This window comes from Rattus rattus, chromosome 3 (assembly GCF_011064425.1).
Source record: "Rattus rattus isolate New Zealand chromosome 3, Rrattus_CSIRO_v1, whole genome shotgun sequence".
Classification (NCBI taxonomy): domain Eukaryota; kingdom Metazoa; phylum Chordata; class Mammalia; order Rodentia; family Muridae; genus Rattus; species Rattus rattus.
The window spans coordinates 18110953-18128331 of NC_046156.1; the positions used below are offsets into that span (position 1 = coordinate 18110953).

At 37.5% G+C, this 17379-nt stretch overlaps 1 protein-coding gene and 1 non-coding gene across 2 annotated transcripts; both read right to left on the reverse strand.

Annotated features, from left to right (window-relative positions):
* Positions 1-308: 308 nt before the first annotated feature.
* LOC116895225 (guanylate-binding protein 1-like) lies at positions 309-10654 on the reverse strand. The gene is made up of 11 exons (XM_032896553.1): positions 10527-10654; positions 9579-9688; positions 9170-9369; positions 8595-8837; positions 7687-7967; positions 6891-7103; positions 6377-6479; positions 5309-5502; positions 2644-2737; positions 1275-1468; positions 309-314 (listed from the first exon to the last, which is right to left on the reverse strand). Exons 1-11 carry the CDS (start codon positions 10605-10607, stop codon positions 309-311), a joined length of 1719 nt encoding a protein of 572 aa, XP_032752444.1. The 5' UTR covers positions 10608-10654.
* A 5561-nt stretch (positions 10655-16215) lies between these two features.
* LOC116897393 lies at positions 16216-16322 on the reverse strand. Its single transcript, XR_004387437.1, has one exon. It is a non-coding gene; the product is annotated as a U6 spliceosomal RNA (small nuclear RNA).
* Positions 16323-17379: the final 1057 nt, after the last annotated feature.

Below are 17379 nucleotides of genomic sequence, written 5' to 3' on the forward strand. Positions count from 1 at the left end.
GCGAGAACTCCCCTCCAGGGGGCCTGGGAGCAGAGAGCTGCTGAGGGCAGGCCACTATTTTCATTCTTGCAAAGTCTATAGGCCAGTGTATGTGCAAGAATGATAAGTTTATGTTCACTGCTATTGATTGCTGTTTAGGAGTTGATGCTTGTACTTGAGTACTGGTGACAGTGTGGGGGCATATTGATTGTACAAGTTTAAAGTCTAATACATTGCAAGATTCTTTCTCTGTTTTTTGCCTCTATATTCTGAATCTCTTTCTCATGCCTTCTTCTCTCTTCAGAGAGTTCCTTCTTGAGATGTTGTTCTCACTCCTAAGGAGGAAGAGAATGGTTAAAGCAGCATATCATAAAATAGTCTTACAGAAATCGTTTTACAATTATCTAACAATTCTCTTTCATTTTTCAAATTAATATCCTAGTCAGACTTGAAACGCTCTTTTAAGTTAGCCTCCTGTCATCTCTTATAGCATGTTACTTTCTCTGGAGGCTCCTGTGTTTGGGATTCTTTCTCAAGGGCTTCTGGGCAGTCTTCAGAAGAGCTCTTGGGATCCCTGAATTATTGCTGCTTTGGAAGGCTTTATCTAAAAGGTGAAACAATTGTGTGTAATTATCACAATTCTTTCTTTCCCTTTCTTTAGTGAGGGTATTAATTTCAGAATGATGGTCACTTAGGAGAATTTCTCCATAATGCTCCGATGCACTTATAATTAGATCATGAAATTCTGATGGGATTATTAACAAGAAGAAAATAAAATTGGGGGATCAGAACTATGGTTGCTGAGAATGCATTTCTGGGCCAACATACAGAATCTTTAGATTTAGACGAAGACCAGAAAGCAGTTTGGTTAAAAAAGTGAGGAGTTCCTTTGCCCTATATATGTCAACAAAGACAAAATTGCTGTTGATTCCACAATCAGGCTATACATGCTAGGTATTCCTGGACTCATCTGCAACCAGAATTTTCCTTTCAGGAATGGTAACCAATTCTGTATCACTTGATATGGTACAATATGCAATGCATAGAAGGGTTTTTGCACAGGGCTTGGTGAACACCAGCTACTCTATAGTGAATGAGAGAATAATGCAGGTTCCATGGAGACAGTCGGTCAGTAAGGGACCTTTAGTAATTGTAGGTTTGCTGTGATACAGACACAAAGAATACAAAATTGTAGTAGAGTGTCTGGCTACAATACTTGACCTAGACAGACCAGACTAACCCCTAATAAATGTCTTTTATCCTTGCCAGTGTGTTGGGATGGCACAATAGAATACCTGAAGGATAAGAGTCATTTTCTTCTCTTGCTCTGCTATTAACTGTGCTCTGTCTCTCTCCATCTTTTTCATCAACTGTTGCACATGTTCCTGGTGATTCCTGTCTTTCTTTTCCAATATCTGTCCATATCTCTTTTGTGTTTCTTCTATTATTTTTGCTGTAGTCTTTGAAAATTCAGCTTTCATATGATCGACTATTGAAGAAAAAGGAAAGAAAAAATAATATGTTTTCCATTTTGTCTCCTTCTGCTAACATCTATTTGATAGTTTGCCATTGGACATATGGAGTTTTGTGATACCAGCATTTCCCTTGGAAAGAGCATGACACCTTGACATATCTCACCAATACATGGTTTGGGGAGTTAAGGCTCATTCTTGCTTTTCTTCTTCCAATTCACTTATATGTGAGGGATAACCACTAATTACTAACAGGCTTGTAGAGAGATGATTGAAGTGTGTGTGTGTGTGTGTGTGTGTGTGTGTGTGTGTGTGTGTGTTTCTATGGCTCACTCTGAATTCAGTGTCAAAGTGTCAACAATTTTCTAACACCTGTTAATTGTACATTAGCCACTCACTGAAACTATTGTGATCTGATGCTATTGGCTCTAAAGAACTCAACAACATCTAAAGAACTTGTTTACTCTTTAATGCACATGTAAAGGAATTAAGATTGTTGCATTGAGTTGAAGAGAGTTTTATACAGATGGAGAAGAAACCTTAAACTCTAGAACCTTCCTGATATCTCTCTTCTCTCGTTCACCTAAATTAAATAAATTATGACATTTCTATCCAAAAGGATGGGCAGTTCAAATACAGGAACTGATAAAGGTTATGATAATACATAAATACAGTAAGAAACGAAATGACAACTTAAGATGTCAAAATGCTTCTTTCAGGTAATTCCATTCTGCCAGCTTGTAGGTTAGTGATGGTATAAGTCTCATTACTGTGGCTCTGTGATTGTATAAATGCTATGACTCTTGGCTTAGCAATGTTGTAAATGGCATGATTTCAAATATGAAGTAATAGGAGTTGGCAAATGCTCCAAATTCCTCATTAAACTTGATCCCTGATTGGATAGTATCCTAATGTAAACTCCTGCTATGTGTTCAATTTAATTTATTATTATTGCACATACATATCGTGTGTGTGTGTGTGTGGGGGGGGAACTGTATCTGGTGTGTGGTGTCATGTACCACTGTGCATGTGTGGAAATTAGAAGACAGCTCTGTGGCATCCATTTCTCTTTCCATGTTGAGTAGATTCTCAAGTCTCCAGGCTTTACTAGATGTGACTTTTACCTCATAAATCCTTACTAGCCCTGTTCTAGGTATTTTTTACATTTTATTTATCATGCAGAAGATAATACTTTTTTCCTTGTATCTCTTCTCCACGTTCTTCATCTCTTCTTGAAGCTTTCTGCTTTCTTTCTGGAACCCCTCTTGGAGTAGCTGATTCTGCTCCTAATAGGAAAAGAAAATATTGAATGTGGAACTAAGGCAACAAGATTATAAAGTGTACCAAACAATTTTCTAATTAGTGCTTTTGAAATAATTCAACAATTCTTCAAGACATTTGGCATTCACTCTTAAATTTGTCCAATTCTCTCTGTACCCATCACTTTCTTGAGATTTTAGTCTTTATTACATTCCCTGGCAACTTTTATTTGGTCAAATGTAGTGTATGTAGCTACAGTCCCTGGAAAGTATTGGTATGGAATTCTGTCCTGGGTTTATGGATCCACAGTTTGCTCATTATACTTGTGGTTTTGAGCACCACAGACATCCATAAGGGTCTAAGAATTATTGTTCTACAACCACTGACAGGCAACTATATGCATTCAAGAATAATAGAAATTTAAGTCTATGATTTTGAGAATAAATGGGAATGTGTCATTATGGATTTTTATATTAGCATCCAAATGTCATATGTAGAGTTAGAGACAGCAGGTGAGGACCTGAAGGACTGATGTGGCCTACAGTACATTTCTGAACTGACATTTAAACTCATTTTTACTTGGAAGAGGGATTGTGAATAGGAAGGTATTGCAAGCCTGAGTTTGTGTCAGTTGGTCACGGGTCTTTCTACTTTATGTGCTTTCAGAGTTATACAAGAACAAAACAGAATACATAAAAACAGATTGCTACTTTCCCAATCTACATACAATTCTGTGATATCTGTCCTAGAATATTTACTTAGAGCATCTCATAATACTTTTCTTCACATGAGGAGCTGATTAAAAACCCTCATATTGTAAAAGTGCTGCATGGCACCTCTCTGTTGGATTATATGCACCACCAATGCACTGTGTCATTCACTTGGCCTCTAATTGCTCAATGTGATGTAGTGATTTTTAAAATGTTCACTGTACATACTCATTGTATGTGCTACTGTGTTACATAAAATCACTTTCATACACATCTATATTATATGCTGATCACACTGTTTGCATGACCCCCACCTTCCATTTTCTCACCCCCTTGTCATTTGTATTCATATAGATGGTTTTATTTCCACATACACAACCATGTATTCCTGGGATTGAAGTATACACAGGCACACACACACACACACACACACACACACACACACACACACACGATTGTTTCAATAAGACAAAAAGCCAAAATAAAACAAAATAAAGCAAAAAGCATACAAAAATATTATTGAGTATATTTTGCTTTGGTAAATTATTTCTGAGCATGGGACTGCCATTATTCTCATTGATATGTCATTAGTTTTTCTTTGACAGTGTGTATAGATTGCAGATAGCTTCAGGATTAGGACCCTGTGTACAGCTCTCCCTCTAGGTCCTGAGACCCTGATTGACTTGAGCCTTGAAGGTCTTGTGCATTCTGCTACAGTCTCTGGGAGTTCATGTGTGCATCTGTCTTGTTGTGCCTGGAACATGCTGTTTCCTTGGAGTCATCTATCACTTTTGGCATTTCCAGTCTTTCTGTCCCATCTTCTCTGTAGGCCCCTGAGCTTTGAGGAATTTGAAGGTTTTGTGAAGGAGCCCAGTTAGGGCTGAGCATTACAAAGTCTCTTGTTCCCTGAACAGTTTCCCCTTGTGGGTATCTGTGTTAATTACTCTAAGCAGGAGCTTCTCTTATGTAGTCTGGAAAAGGATCTAGGAATCTAGAAGTATGTCATTAGGAGCCACTTTATTCATAGGTTCTGTTAGCAAAATTCTAGTAGTAGGTTTTGCCCTAGTCCCATGACCTAACTAGTCTCAAATTCTTGGCCACTTTAGCAGTGTCAGGAGTGGGCCTCAAGTCCAATCAAAAGTGGTAGGTGTATGGCATGTGTATCTCACAAGCAAGTCATTGCTGTAGGTCACAGGGCTAGTAGCTGGGTTATATTATGATTGCCTTTCTCCTTTGTAGTGTACAGAGGACTTTCCAGTACCATGAATGTTATTCCATAGGAGGGAAGCTTCTGGATAGGCACCAGCTTTGGCAAAAGCCTGTGATGGTAAAGGGTTTCCATGGGGCCTCTTGTGCCAATGAACATGTGACTCCTTTTTAAATCTGGAAAGTTAAATATTTAAAATGTCCAAATACATTTTGTTGTAGTTTTGGTTTATTTGAATTTTTGTTTTTGTTTTTTTTTTGTTTTTTTTTTTTGTTTTTTTTTTTTTTTTAGACAGGATTTTCTCTGTAGCTCTGGCTGGCCATGAATTCAGATATCTACCTGTTTCCCAAGTAATGGTTTGAAAGGCATACACCACTACTGCCCAAGTAATTCAAATATAAATTTAAATTTGAAATGGATTTTTAAAGAATAATGTAAATTTTGTAAAATACACGCATAATGCCTGCCTGTGGGTAGCTGTTGTTTGTAGCAATTCAGGAAATTATGAGTCACAGGAGTTTTTATGCAAGCAAGTGGCTATGGATCAGTGCATAGTGGTTGGTAAGTTTGAAAGGGTCTTCTATGGAATATGAGCTGAAGCATTCTTACACCATGTGGTTGTCTAACCTCTACAGAGTGGTTTTAGTTAAGGATTCTGGAGGATAAAAATAACAGAACACCTGAAGTTTCAGAGATAATGTCCGCTCTTGCTCTGCTTTTAATTGGATTCTGTCATTCTCCATTTTCTCAGTCAGCTGTTTCATGTGCTCCTGATAACTTCTTTCTTTCTGTTCCATCAGCTTCTCATTTTTCTTCTGTGTTTCCTCCAACAGCTTTGCAGCAGCCAGTGCAGATTCAGCTTTCTTCCGTTCCACTGAGAACAAGGAGAAAGGATTTTTATTAAGGCCCAGAGTGTGAAGGTACTGAATACTGGTGCTCTCTATAGGCTCACAGGTTGAAGCTGCAGATAAAATATGATGATATAGCTAGGTGTGATTGTGGGGAGGCAATTTAGATGAGAATGGAATGATGGAACCCCACATCAGCTTATTGCTGTTTTGGAAGAAGATGAGAAAACCAGAGTTCAGTCTTTCTACCATATGAGGATGCAGTGAGAAGACCATCAAGATACCAAGAGAGAACACTCTTGACCATCCTAGACTCTGGATCCCTGTTCTCTAGAATTGTGATAAACACTTGTGTTTTACCTGTGCCACCTGTATTTGGTCTTTTGTCACAGTAGTCCTTTCTGGAGAAGATAGCATTTCCTCCTTTTTCCTTCTAGTTTCTTGTTATTACTATTTAAATATTGCTGTTCTTGTTGTTGCTTTATCCCCTTTTATGTGTATGTCTGTTTGGTATGCATGTATGTCTGTGTACCATGTACATGTCTTGTGCCTGCATAGGCCAGAAGTGAGCACTCATGGTATTGGGTCTACAGCTAGTGTGAACCACTAGACAAGTATTGGAAATAAAAGCAGGGTCCTCTAGAAGCTACATAAGGCTCTTAACCACTAAGACATCTCTGTAATCTTTCATTGTTATCACTATCTGATACAAACCAATTTCAGGCCATTTTACTCTTCATGTATGTGCTACTATAATAGCAGTGACTGTGTGCACCTTGGTCAGAAAAAAATCTCATCTTTATCATTCATGTTTCAGTTTAATTTACTATTTTAACACAGGAAAATAGTTCTACTATTACAAGATTTTGTAAGTATTTTGTCTAATGGTTCATTTCTTACCTTCAATCTCCTTTTCCTTTTTGGTCAGATTCTGATCCGTCTGTAAAATTGCAGTAGAAATAGACTCCTTGGATTGTAAATATTTCTGCAGAACCTCTTCAGCCTTAGAGTTCAGAGAACATAGAGTTAGTTGTAGGAAATCTATCTATCTGCATTCCCAGCATCCTCAAGACTTCTCCTGTCATCTAAGGTTCCTTACCACAGGAAGGGTCAAGTCATGCAAGCCAACCAACTGTAGGTCTCTAGTGGTTGACCCTGGGAAACGAAGATTTCATGCATTCATTCTAAGGCATTGAGTTGAATAGTCTTGTGGGTTTACATGGGAGATCATGCTGAGACACAGAGTCCTCAAGGAGGCAACATTTCAGAGAGATAAAGATATAGATGGGAAGACTGGAATGTAGAGCTAAAAGATAGTCATGAATCACACGAATAGGTGATATTTTTCTGAATGTTTTGTTCAAGGATGCTTGTCAGCAGTGGTCTTGAACATACCAATAAATATCTTGGGTACCTGTAAGCCCTTCTTGGGTTGTCCATGGTACTTTTCCTTCAGCCTCTGGGTCTCCTGAACAAAGAGGTAGTAGCCTCCTGGCTTTGAATAAGTGCCTTGCTTCACACCTTCTTCAAGAGGTCTGAAGATATCCTGAAGCAATGCCCAGCAACGGTTGGATGACACTTCCGTATTGTGTTTACAAAAGTCATCCCATCTTTCTTCTAGCTGAGACTGAAGTACAAGATGGATGTACAAGGAATAACCAGAGAAGGATGTTAGCAACCTTCAGAATTTTACCCAGGACCTCCCTGAAACCTCAATGTCCTCAAAAACTTGATGAAAGCTAAGGAAACTCGTGGCTCTTTAAATTTGGACTTTATTATGAATCCCCTCCATATTAGAAATGATGCTCAGAGGTTTACACCCAACCCAATGTGCAAACTGTGCTTTTAAACTGGATTGACAGCTGCAATGAATTCAGGGAAAGAAACAAAGCTTAGCCTACAAAGAGAACTAAGACCACAAGTTCATTTGTCTTGGTCAACAAAAGAAACTTGGTCTAATAACAGTAAGTATAAAATTTGATCAAAGCATCAGCCATCAACTACATACACTTAAACTAAATGTGAGTATTATAAACTATTTCAAACTTTGGTCTACAGTTTTAAAATGGCTTCTTTTGATTATTATGAATCTTAAGAAGCAGTTTCACCATTTTAATGCTGAAGAGGATAGTTCCCTTCAATTATTTCCTTGGCTGATGTGTACTGTGATTTATACAACAGATATCCTCACAAATTTCAGAGGAAATTACCCCTAATTTCATTTGAAATAAATGGTCTTCATCTTTAAAAGAGGTCCTGAGGAAGATTTCTATGGCCTCTCTCTCACAGGTCCTGTGCAGGTCCAGCAACTCCTGGAGGGTCTCTGTGGGCAGCTGTACCCTCTGGCTCATCTGTTGGTCATAGTGGGTGATGGCCTTTTCCACTGCTGCTGAGTTCTCTATCTGGGCCAAAGTCAGGACTGCGTTCTCCATGCAGGGGAGATCCCCACTGCCAATGGCACTGAGATAGGTCAGCACCAGGGTTTCTAGTCCTACAAACAGAGAGCACATGATGAAAGCTGCTGGAATAGAACCCTCTCCTCTAATGCAAGGATAAGGCAGGTCTGTGTCTATTGAACATGGAGCTGTCAATGCCACAGCATGTTCAGAACAAGATTTCCCTACTGCATTTGGAGTACTCTATATTGATCCCTTGGTACTGATTTAATTAAATATCTGTGGAAAAGTAATAGTTTCCTCATCAACAGTTTTCCTTCTGGTTTCATTCCAGCTCAGTATTGCTTTATACAACTTTCCAAGGTGGATTAATAAGTTAATGGCTCTATTTCCATTACAGCGACCATGAGAAATATGACTGTATTGTCTAAAAATTTCACTCAGAAAACTGAAATAATTTCACTTGATTTTTGTGTAATTTTAAATGAGTATACATGTGTTGTTTGGATACTAAACTAACTTTGTGTAACATTATAGGAACTTAGTTTGGTTTCAACTAAGTTTTCCATAAGTATTCCATATGTGGATTTGACTAAATAAAATGTAGTAGAAGAGTTTAACCAGTCTAGAATTTAACATAAATAGTAATAGCCCATATGCTTTTGGAAGCTTAATTTCTCCCTTTCTCTTGTCATGAGTGGAAGACAAAGACAGGGACTCACGTGGGCCATTGACAATGACACCTCCTGGAAGGGTTTTGGCTTTGCACTCCTTAAAGACGTATGAACAGAATTCTGCTACTTGCTTCAGAAACTCAGAATCGATCTCATTTTCTTGCAGTGTCTCTAGCCGAAAAAGCTTTTTCCACTCAGTGGGTGGGTAGAATATAAAACATTTCTTCTTTGGGAAAAACTTACGAATACAGAGTCGGGGTAGGTTATATTTTTCAACTTCCTTGCAGGAACCTGGGGAAGTAATTTTTCCAGTGGAGGGTGAATAGTTGGTGTAATGGTTACTGTGTCATTAAGGATGTCTTCAAATAAATGTTCCCTCCCATCAAAGTCTTAGGATATATGCAGCTTCACCAAACCCAAGTAAGGAGGTGAACATGATCTGACAACAGTACTCAGAAAAGAAACATGCAATTTGCATATTTAATATTGACTATTTTTCAGGCAGATGTTAAAAAGAATTATTTCTTAGGAATAGCCCAAAGCATAGAAATAAAAAATTGAATTAAGCACCCCCAAAATATTATTTTTCTGGCATTTTTCTCCTACAACTATAATTCTTGTACCTTCCTTGAGCTTCAGAGAAATCTCCAGGTACTCATCTGCTGTGATGGGGTGTCCATCTACTTCCATTTTCAAGGTCATATCCCTCAGAGTCCACACAAAGTCAGGGAAGAAGCTGACAAACTCAGCTGAGTCTTCTACCCCATCATCTGGGTCAGGTGAGGATCTTGCTCGGATCCGATCTGTGAGCTCTGTCACATAGCTGAGTAGCTTAGGAGAAGTGGTGAACGAACAGGCTCCCCAGTCATTCCCTCCATCCCTACTCATGATTTTTCCATGTTCTGACTCACGTGTCTCTATTAGTGGGTACATGGGATCTCACCTTGCACTAGGACTATTCTGTCTCCTGTCTGCCAACATTGACTCTACAACATCCCTAGAATGAGATGTTCTTCATCACAGAAAGGATACTGCAGCTGGTCCATGGCCTGCTGGTTGATGGCTCCCATGCTGTTGTAGACAAAGGTGCTGCTTAGAAGAATAGCCAGGGCAAAAATCCAGCAGTCATTCTTGTTGTCACCCTGGAAGTCAGAACACACATGAATCAGGATTGTGGTTTATTGTGTATCAGTTTTCATGTGAGCACTGACAAGAGGATGCTCATTTAAACAGAACTTTCCCATGGTGCCTATTAAAATGTATGTCATTGTAAAAACCTACACAATATTCCAAACGAAATTAATTGGTGCCCAGCTGAAATTTCAATATGTTTACTAAGATTTTAGTTAGTTTATATTTATTGTTCAAAGGCATTCTTTTGACCATTGGCAGTAATTGTAAAATAGACAGTGGATGCTTGGTGGTGTTCTAAAACTTCAAGTATACCATAGATTTAAGTATTTCTCTTTGCTCATGAGAATATTTACTTTCATGTGATTTGTTAATAGCTTTGGCTATTTTTTTTTGGAAGCTGGGGATTGAACCCAGAGCCTTGTGCTTGCTAGGCAAGCACTCTACCACTGAGCCAAATCCCCAACCCCTGCTTTGGCTATTTTTAAATCTCATCTAATTCTTTCCTCTCATCCTGCAAATAGAAAACAGGGCTGAGTCTCCAAACTCAGATGTGTAACTAATGTTCTATGTAGCATAAGATTGGAGACAATGAGTATATATTTGGTACCTTCACAAGTTTTTGTACCAGATTTAGTTCATAGTCTATCATTCATAGCTGGGATAATGGAGACTTAACATTTAGCTCTTGTTTGAATCTGTGTATTTATTGGTGATTGTTAAATTAGTTATATGATATGTACTTGAAACTACCAAGGCTTATTACAGTGAAGTTTGAGCCTTCATTTAAAACTTGCAGAATATTTGGATAAGAGGAGCTGAATTGCAAATTGTATTCTCAATCCTTACTTTCTCCACATCACCCAGGCCCTCAGTGTCAAGCAGAACAAGCGTGTGTTCTGCCTTGTGGGGGTGAGGCACACACCACATCCAGATTCCTTTTGTATGAGCCTGCACAGTGGATCCCAGAGAGAATCCTGTGACACACAGAAGAGAGCACACAGTGAATGGAGAGTTAGAAGCATTTCATGAAATTTATGAAATCAATGAAATCAATTCATGAAATTCGTGAGATCAATACAAGTTGGCAGAATTAACTGAAGCCAAGCTAGTATTGACCTCACAACCAGAGAAATAGTAAAACTAATAACACCAAATATTTGAAAACATTCAATATGTTATCATTTATAAATAGCATTTGCCAAACTAGAAGAACATCTTACAGGAAATGCAATATATGAAAATTCATGCCAATATATTATTACACGGTTAAAGCTGAAAATATCTTACTTTAAGGCCATAAAATAGAAAGTGTGCACAGTTTTAGCACTGGTGTTCATTACAGAAATTATAATGCTAATCAAAGTAATTAGGAAACAAACAAAACAATACAAAACAAACAATTGAACAAAAATCAGCAAAAGCTTGCTTCCAAATTGGAAAGGAAGAGTAGTTACAGATGGTAGGATCTTATATGTTAAAAGCTTCAAATATCCCACAGAATAATTTTGAAAACAATTCCTTAATCCAACATAGCTACAGCACACAAAATTATTTTTCATGATTTCTTTAATTATTTCTTTTTCTACACATCAATAATGAATAACAGAAATAATAATGAACCAAAAATTAAGAATTTACTAATTATAATTTTATATAAGGTGTAAACTACTTAGAAAGTCACTTGCTTTAGAAGGTGAGAAATCCATGAAAGGAAATGTACAAATTGCTTTTAGAAGACATTACAGAAGACAGATACAGTTTCATGCTCGGTGATTAAGATTTAGATGAAACAACAGCCTTAAAATATTAATGCCACATGGAATGACAAATGTCCATTCTGTTCATGTTGAAAACCTTGTTTGCAACGCTTGAACTAGGGGGTTCAAATGAACTTCACACCTTAGTATTCTGAGTGATTGTATTCTGCCCTGAATCACAGCACTTTCTCCCCTCATATTTTGTTTTAAGGGGCAAACCCATAGGAACAGAGTATAGAACAATGATGGAGAATGATGAAATATATAATTATTGTGGGAGGAAACTAAGTTTGTCTTGGGAAAAATATAATACACATGAAAGTGATGTTTCTACAACAATATGAATGCTTAATGATATAGAGCTGGACTACATTGTCAGAAGAGTTGACTATGTTATATTGAATCATGACAATAAAAATCTTTGATTTGAAACATTTTTAAAACTTTAAACATCAGGCTAAACTTTCTGTTACCTATGAGCTTATTGATTAAAAAAAATCAGGATCATTTGTGTGTGTGTGTGTGTGTGTGTGTGTGTGTGTGTGTATGATGTGCATTTGGGTATGTGTGTCATAGGATGTCTCTGTGTCTGTGTGTAGTGGGTAGAGGACAACTCGTTACTGTCTAGTTATTGGATCCAGGTGCCTGGCTTCTTTAGGAAGGTTCTTTACCTGCTGAGCCATCCTCTTGGCCTCTTTGTATCATTTTATTGAATGCTCAGAGTCTCTCATAATTTAGTATGTAAGTTAATTATTCTTATTGCTATCCTTTCTTATCCTAGAAAGGATAGAAATGATTTTTGCTTTTAAAATGGGACAGAGGACTAAGCATCCTGGAGTTGACTTACTCCCCGAAATAGAATCAAACATAAAAATTAAATCATGTAGGACATTGGACTTCCAAGTCCACTGCTGTCTCTAACTTTCTTCCTCATAACCTGGCTTTACAATGTGGCTGAAGTCATGGGACCCAGCAAAGCTTTTTGGTGGTACTCACCAGTTTTCTTCCCAGCCAGCTTGTTCATCAGGTAGGATTTTCCTGTGCGGTAGAGGCCCACAATAGCCACCACTGCTATAGGCTGTGTAACAGCTGACAGGATCTCCAGGGCCTTCTGATTGGCTCTTAGTTGTCCTTTCACATTCTCAATGAGGCACATGGGCCGGGGCATGTGTATCTTTAGGGACTTGTCCATTGGGGTTCCTTGCCTTTGAGAGGAAAGGTGGAAAATTTGTAATTACCTTCTTTTATCAGAAGGTGGAGCCATGCAATCCTCCAAGCATGAATAGAAACTTTAGTGTATAAGGAGAAAATTTACATAATTTTAGGCAGTTGTGATGGTATTATCCAAGAAGTGGAATAAAACGCATTTTCAAAATTGACCTATTAACAACTCATATTTTCCCTTTATGTTATCAGGGAGGAGACTCCTTTTGGATTCTAATTTAAAAATGTGTGCTAGATGTTGTATAGGAAAGATATGAAAAATAAGTTTTGTTAATTTAGTTTTTTATTTTTGAGAGTATAATTGTATTACAGCATCTCATTCTTCCTTTTCCTTCCTTGAAATCCTTTCATATACCCCATGCACTGTCCTTCAAACTCATAGCTTTTCTTTCACTAATTATTACATCCATATTGGATATGTACATGTATATACATAATATTCCTAGATATAACCTGTCCAGTCTATATAATGATACCTGTGTTTTCAGAGATGATAAATATCTTTTCATTTCTACTTATAAACATTTCTTTTTGAAAATTAGACTTTCTTGGTGTTGGTTTCATGGCTAAGCCAGTAAAAGTGCTTAGTGTCAAATATGACAACCTGAGGAGAACACCAACTCTCATAAGTTGTCCTCAGTTTCTACAGAGGTTCATATGTGCATCTCATATACAAACATGCATAAGGAAATAGATAAATGAAAACATTAAAAACTCCTTAAAACGAATTTCTTTAATTTTAGCATTGGATGAATTTATTTTTATTTATACTATATGTAAGAAGTTGAATATGGATTTATTAACTCATTGATTCTTTCAGTGAGTAAAGACTGTCATGGACAAATTCTCCATTTTCACATTTGCATTTAAATGATTATTATCTGCACGGGTGTATAGTATTGCCCCTCCCTCTGGCTCTCAAAAACTATTTGGTAGGGTGAGCATGCACAGAGACCCTTATGCTGCCCCGCTCCAGGAATGAAATCAACACAGTTTACATGGAGGTACTCGATGGAAATGGGCCACTGTGGACTAGAAACATTTTCAAAACACGGAAAGTGTGAAGCGGGGTCCAGGAAGTGCCAGATCCCAAAGATACAGGAAGTTCAAAACAACTGTGACCATAAGACTAAGAACCAGAGACCAGATCAAGAACGTTAGGACAGGAAAGGGGGTTGTGGATGGGGAAGGGAACACTCTTATAGAAGAAAGGGTGGGGGATGAAATAGGGAGCTTACAAATTTTAATTTTAACTCATTCCTTACTGGTAGGATCAATCTTTTCAGTATTTGCACTCTGGTTCAATAAGCCAGAAAAGTAACTTTGCAGTATCAGAATGTCATCCAACTGTGTATTTACTTTATTGTAAATAATGGTGAACAGTGGTCAATAAAGAGTTTTATGAATATCGACACAAAAATATTCAATAAAATTCTGGCAAACTGAATCCAAGAGCACATCAAAATAGTCATCCACCATGATCAAGTAGGCTTCATTTCGGGTTCGCAGGGATGATTTAATATACAGAAAAACATCAATGTGATCCATTAAAAAACAAACTGAAAGAACAAAACCACATGCCAGAGCAATCAGACAACAAAAGGAGATTAAGAGGATACACATTGGAAAAAAAGAAGTCAAAATATCACTATTTGCAGTAAATGATCTGTATGATAAGAACTTCAAGCCTCTGAAGAAAGAAATTGAAGAAGACCTCAGAAGATGGAAAGATCTCCCATGCTTATGGATTGGCAGGATTGTACAGATCTTTTACTTGCTTGGTTAAAGTCACACCGAGGTACTTTATATTGTTTGGGTCTATTATGAAGGATGTCGTTTCCCTAATTTCTTTCTCGGCTTGTTTCTCTTTTGTGTACAGGAAGGCTACTGATTTATTTGAGTTAATTTTATACCCAGCCACTTTGCTGAATGTTGTTTATCAGGTTTAGTAGTTTGGTGGAACTTTTGGGATCACTTAAATATACTACCTATCATCTGCAAATAGTGATATTTTGACTTCTTCTTTTCCGATCTGTATCCCCTTGACCTCCTTTTGTTGTCTGATTGCTCTGGCTAGAACTTCAAGAACTATATTGAATAAGTAGGGAGAGAGTGGGCAGCCTTGTCTAGTCCCTGATTTTAGTGGGATTGCTTCAAGTTTCTCTCCATTTAGTTTAATGTTAGCGACTGGTTTGTTGTATTGGGCTTTTACTAGGTTTTGGTATGGGCCTTGAATTCCTATTCTTTCCAGGCCTTTTATCATGAAGGGGTGTTGAATTTTGTCAAATGCTTTCTCATCATCTAATGAAATGATCATGTGTTTTTGTTCTTTCAGTTTGTTTATATAATGGATCACCTGGATGGTTTTCCATATATTAAACCATCCCTGAATGCCTGGGATGAAGCCTACTTGATCATGGTGGATGATTGTTTTGATGTGATCTTGGATTCGGTTTGCAAGAATTTTATTGAGTATTTTTGCGTTGATATTCATAAAGGAAATTGGCCTGAAGTTCTCTTTCTTTGTGTGGTTTAGGTATAAGAGTAATTGTGGCTTCATAGAAGGAATTCAGTAGTGCTCCATCTGTTTCAATTTTGTGGAATAGTTTGGATAATATTGGTATGAGGTCTTCTGTGAAGGTCTGATAGAATTCTGCACTAAACCCATCTGGATCTGGGCTCTTTTTGGTTGGGAGACCTTTAATGACTGCTTCTATTTCTTTAGGAGTTATGGGGTTGTTTAAATGGTTTATCTGTTCCTGATTTAACTTCGGTACCTGGTTTCTCTCTAGGAAATTGTCCATTTCCTGCAGATTTTCAAGTTTTGTTAAATATAGGCTTTTGTAGTAGTATGTGATGATTTTTTGAATTTCCTCTGATTCTGTAGTTATGTCTCCTTTTCATTTCTGATTTTGTTAATTTGGACACACTCTCTGTGTCCTCTCGTTAGTCTGGCTAAGGGTTTATCTATCTTGTTGATTTTCTCAAAGAACCAACTTTTGGTTCTGTTGATTCTTTCTATGGTCCTTTTTGTTTCTACTTGGTTGATTTCAGCTCTGAGTTTGATTATTTCCTGCCTTCTACTCCTCCTGGGTGTATTTGCTTCTTTTTGTTCTAGAGCTTTTAGGTGTGCTGTCAAGCTGCTGACATATGCTCTTTCCTGTTTCTTTCTGCAGGCACTCAGCGCTATGAGTTTTCCTCTTAGCACAGCTTTCATTGTGTCCCATAGGTTGGGTATGTTGTACTTTCATTTTCATTAAATTCTAAAAAGTCTTTGATTTCTTTCTTTATTACTTCCTTGACCAGGTTATCATTGAGTAGAGCATTGTTCAATTTCCATGTATATGTGGGCGTTCTTCCATTATTGTTACTGAAGACCAGCTTTAGACCATGGTGGTCTGATAGGGTGCATGGGATTATTTCTATCTTTCTGTATCTGTTGAGGCCCATTTTATGACCAATTATATGGTCAATTTAGGAGAAATTACCATGAGGTGCTGAGAAGAATGTATATCCTTTTGCTTTAGGATAGAATGTTCTATAAATATCTGTTAAAAAATATGGAACACTTCATGAATTTGCGTGTCATCCTTGCGCAGGGGCCATGCTAATCTTCTCTGTATCATTCCAATTTTAGTATATGTGCTGCTGAAGTGAGCACTGAAATTCTTATTATACACTTCTTTTACTTGCTTTGTTAAAGTCACACCGAGGTATTTTAATTATTTGGGAATATTGTGAAGGGTATTGTTTCACTAATTTCTTTCTCTGCTCATTTCTCTTTTGTGTAGAGGAAGGCTACTGATTTATTTGAGTTAATTTTATTCCCAGCCACTTTGCTGAAGGTGTTTATCAGGTTTAGTAGTTCTCTGGTGGAACTTTTGGGATCACTTAAATATACTATCATATCATCTGCAAATAGTGATATTTTGATTTCTTCCTTTCCAATCTGTATCCCTTTGATCTCTTTTGCTATCTGATTGCTTTCATAGGACATTGAGAACTATATTGAGTAAGTAGGGAAAAATGGGCAGCATTGTCTAGTCCCTGATTTTAGTGGGATTGCTTCTCTCCATTTAGTTTAATGTTAGCCACTAGTTTGCTGTATATGGCTTTTACTATATTTAGTTATGGGCCTTGAATTCCTGTTCTTTACAGGACCTTTATCCTGAAGGGGTGTTGAATTTTGTCAAATGCTTTCTCAGCATCTAATGAAATGATCAAGTATTTTTTATCTTTCAGTTTGTTTATATAGTGGATTACATTGATGGTTTTCCGTATATTAAGCCAGCCCTGCATACCTGGGATGAAGCCTATTTGATTATGATGGATGATTGTTTTCATGTGTTCTTGGATTCAGTTTGCAAGAATTTTATTGATTATTTTTGCATCGATATTCATAAAGGAAATTGGTCTGAAGTTTTCTTTCTTTGTTGGGTTTTTGTGTGATTTAGGTATAAGAGTGTGGGAAATGCAAATCAAACAACCCTGAGATTCCACCTCATACCAGTCATAATGGCTAAGATCGAAAACTCTGGCAACAGCAGATGGTGACGAGGATGTGGAGCAAGAGGAACACTTCTCCATTGTTGGTGGGATTGTGACTGTTACAACCACTCCGGAAATCATTGTGGAGGTTCCTCATAGAATTGGACATTGCACTACCTGAGGACCCAGCTATACCACTCTTGGGCCTATACCCAAAAGATGCTCCAATA

What these genes read in the sequence shown, in the direction of transcription:
- LOC116895225 (XM_032896553.1), bottom strand. Translation starts at nt 10,607, where the DNA reads ATGTGGTGTGTGCCTCACCCCCACAAGGCAGAACACACGCTTGTTCTG. An exon ending in AACCCAAGAAGGGCTTACAG is followed by an intron (nt 6,480 to 6,890) that starts GTACCCAAGATA and finishes CTGAACTCTAAG; the next exon opens with GCTGAAGAGGTTCTGCAGAA. An exon ending in GAAGAGATACAAGGAAAAAA is followed by an intron (nt 1,469 to 2,643) that starts GTATTATCTTCT and finishes TTTCTTCAATAG; the next exon opens with TCGATCATATGAAAGCTGAA.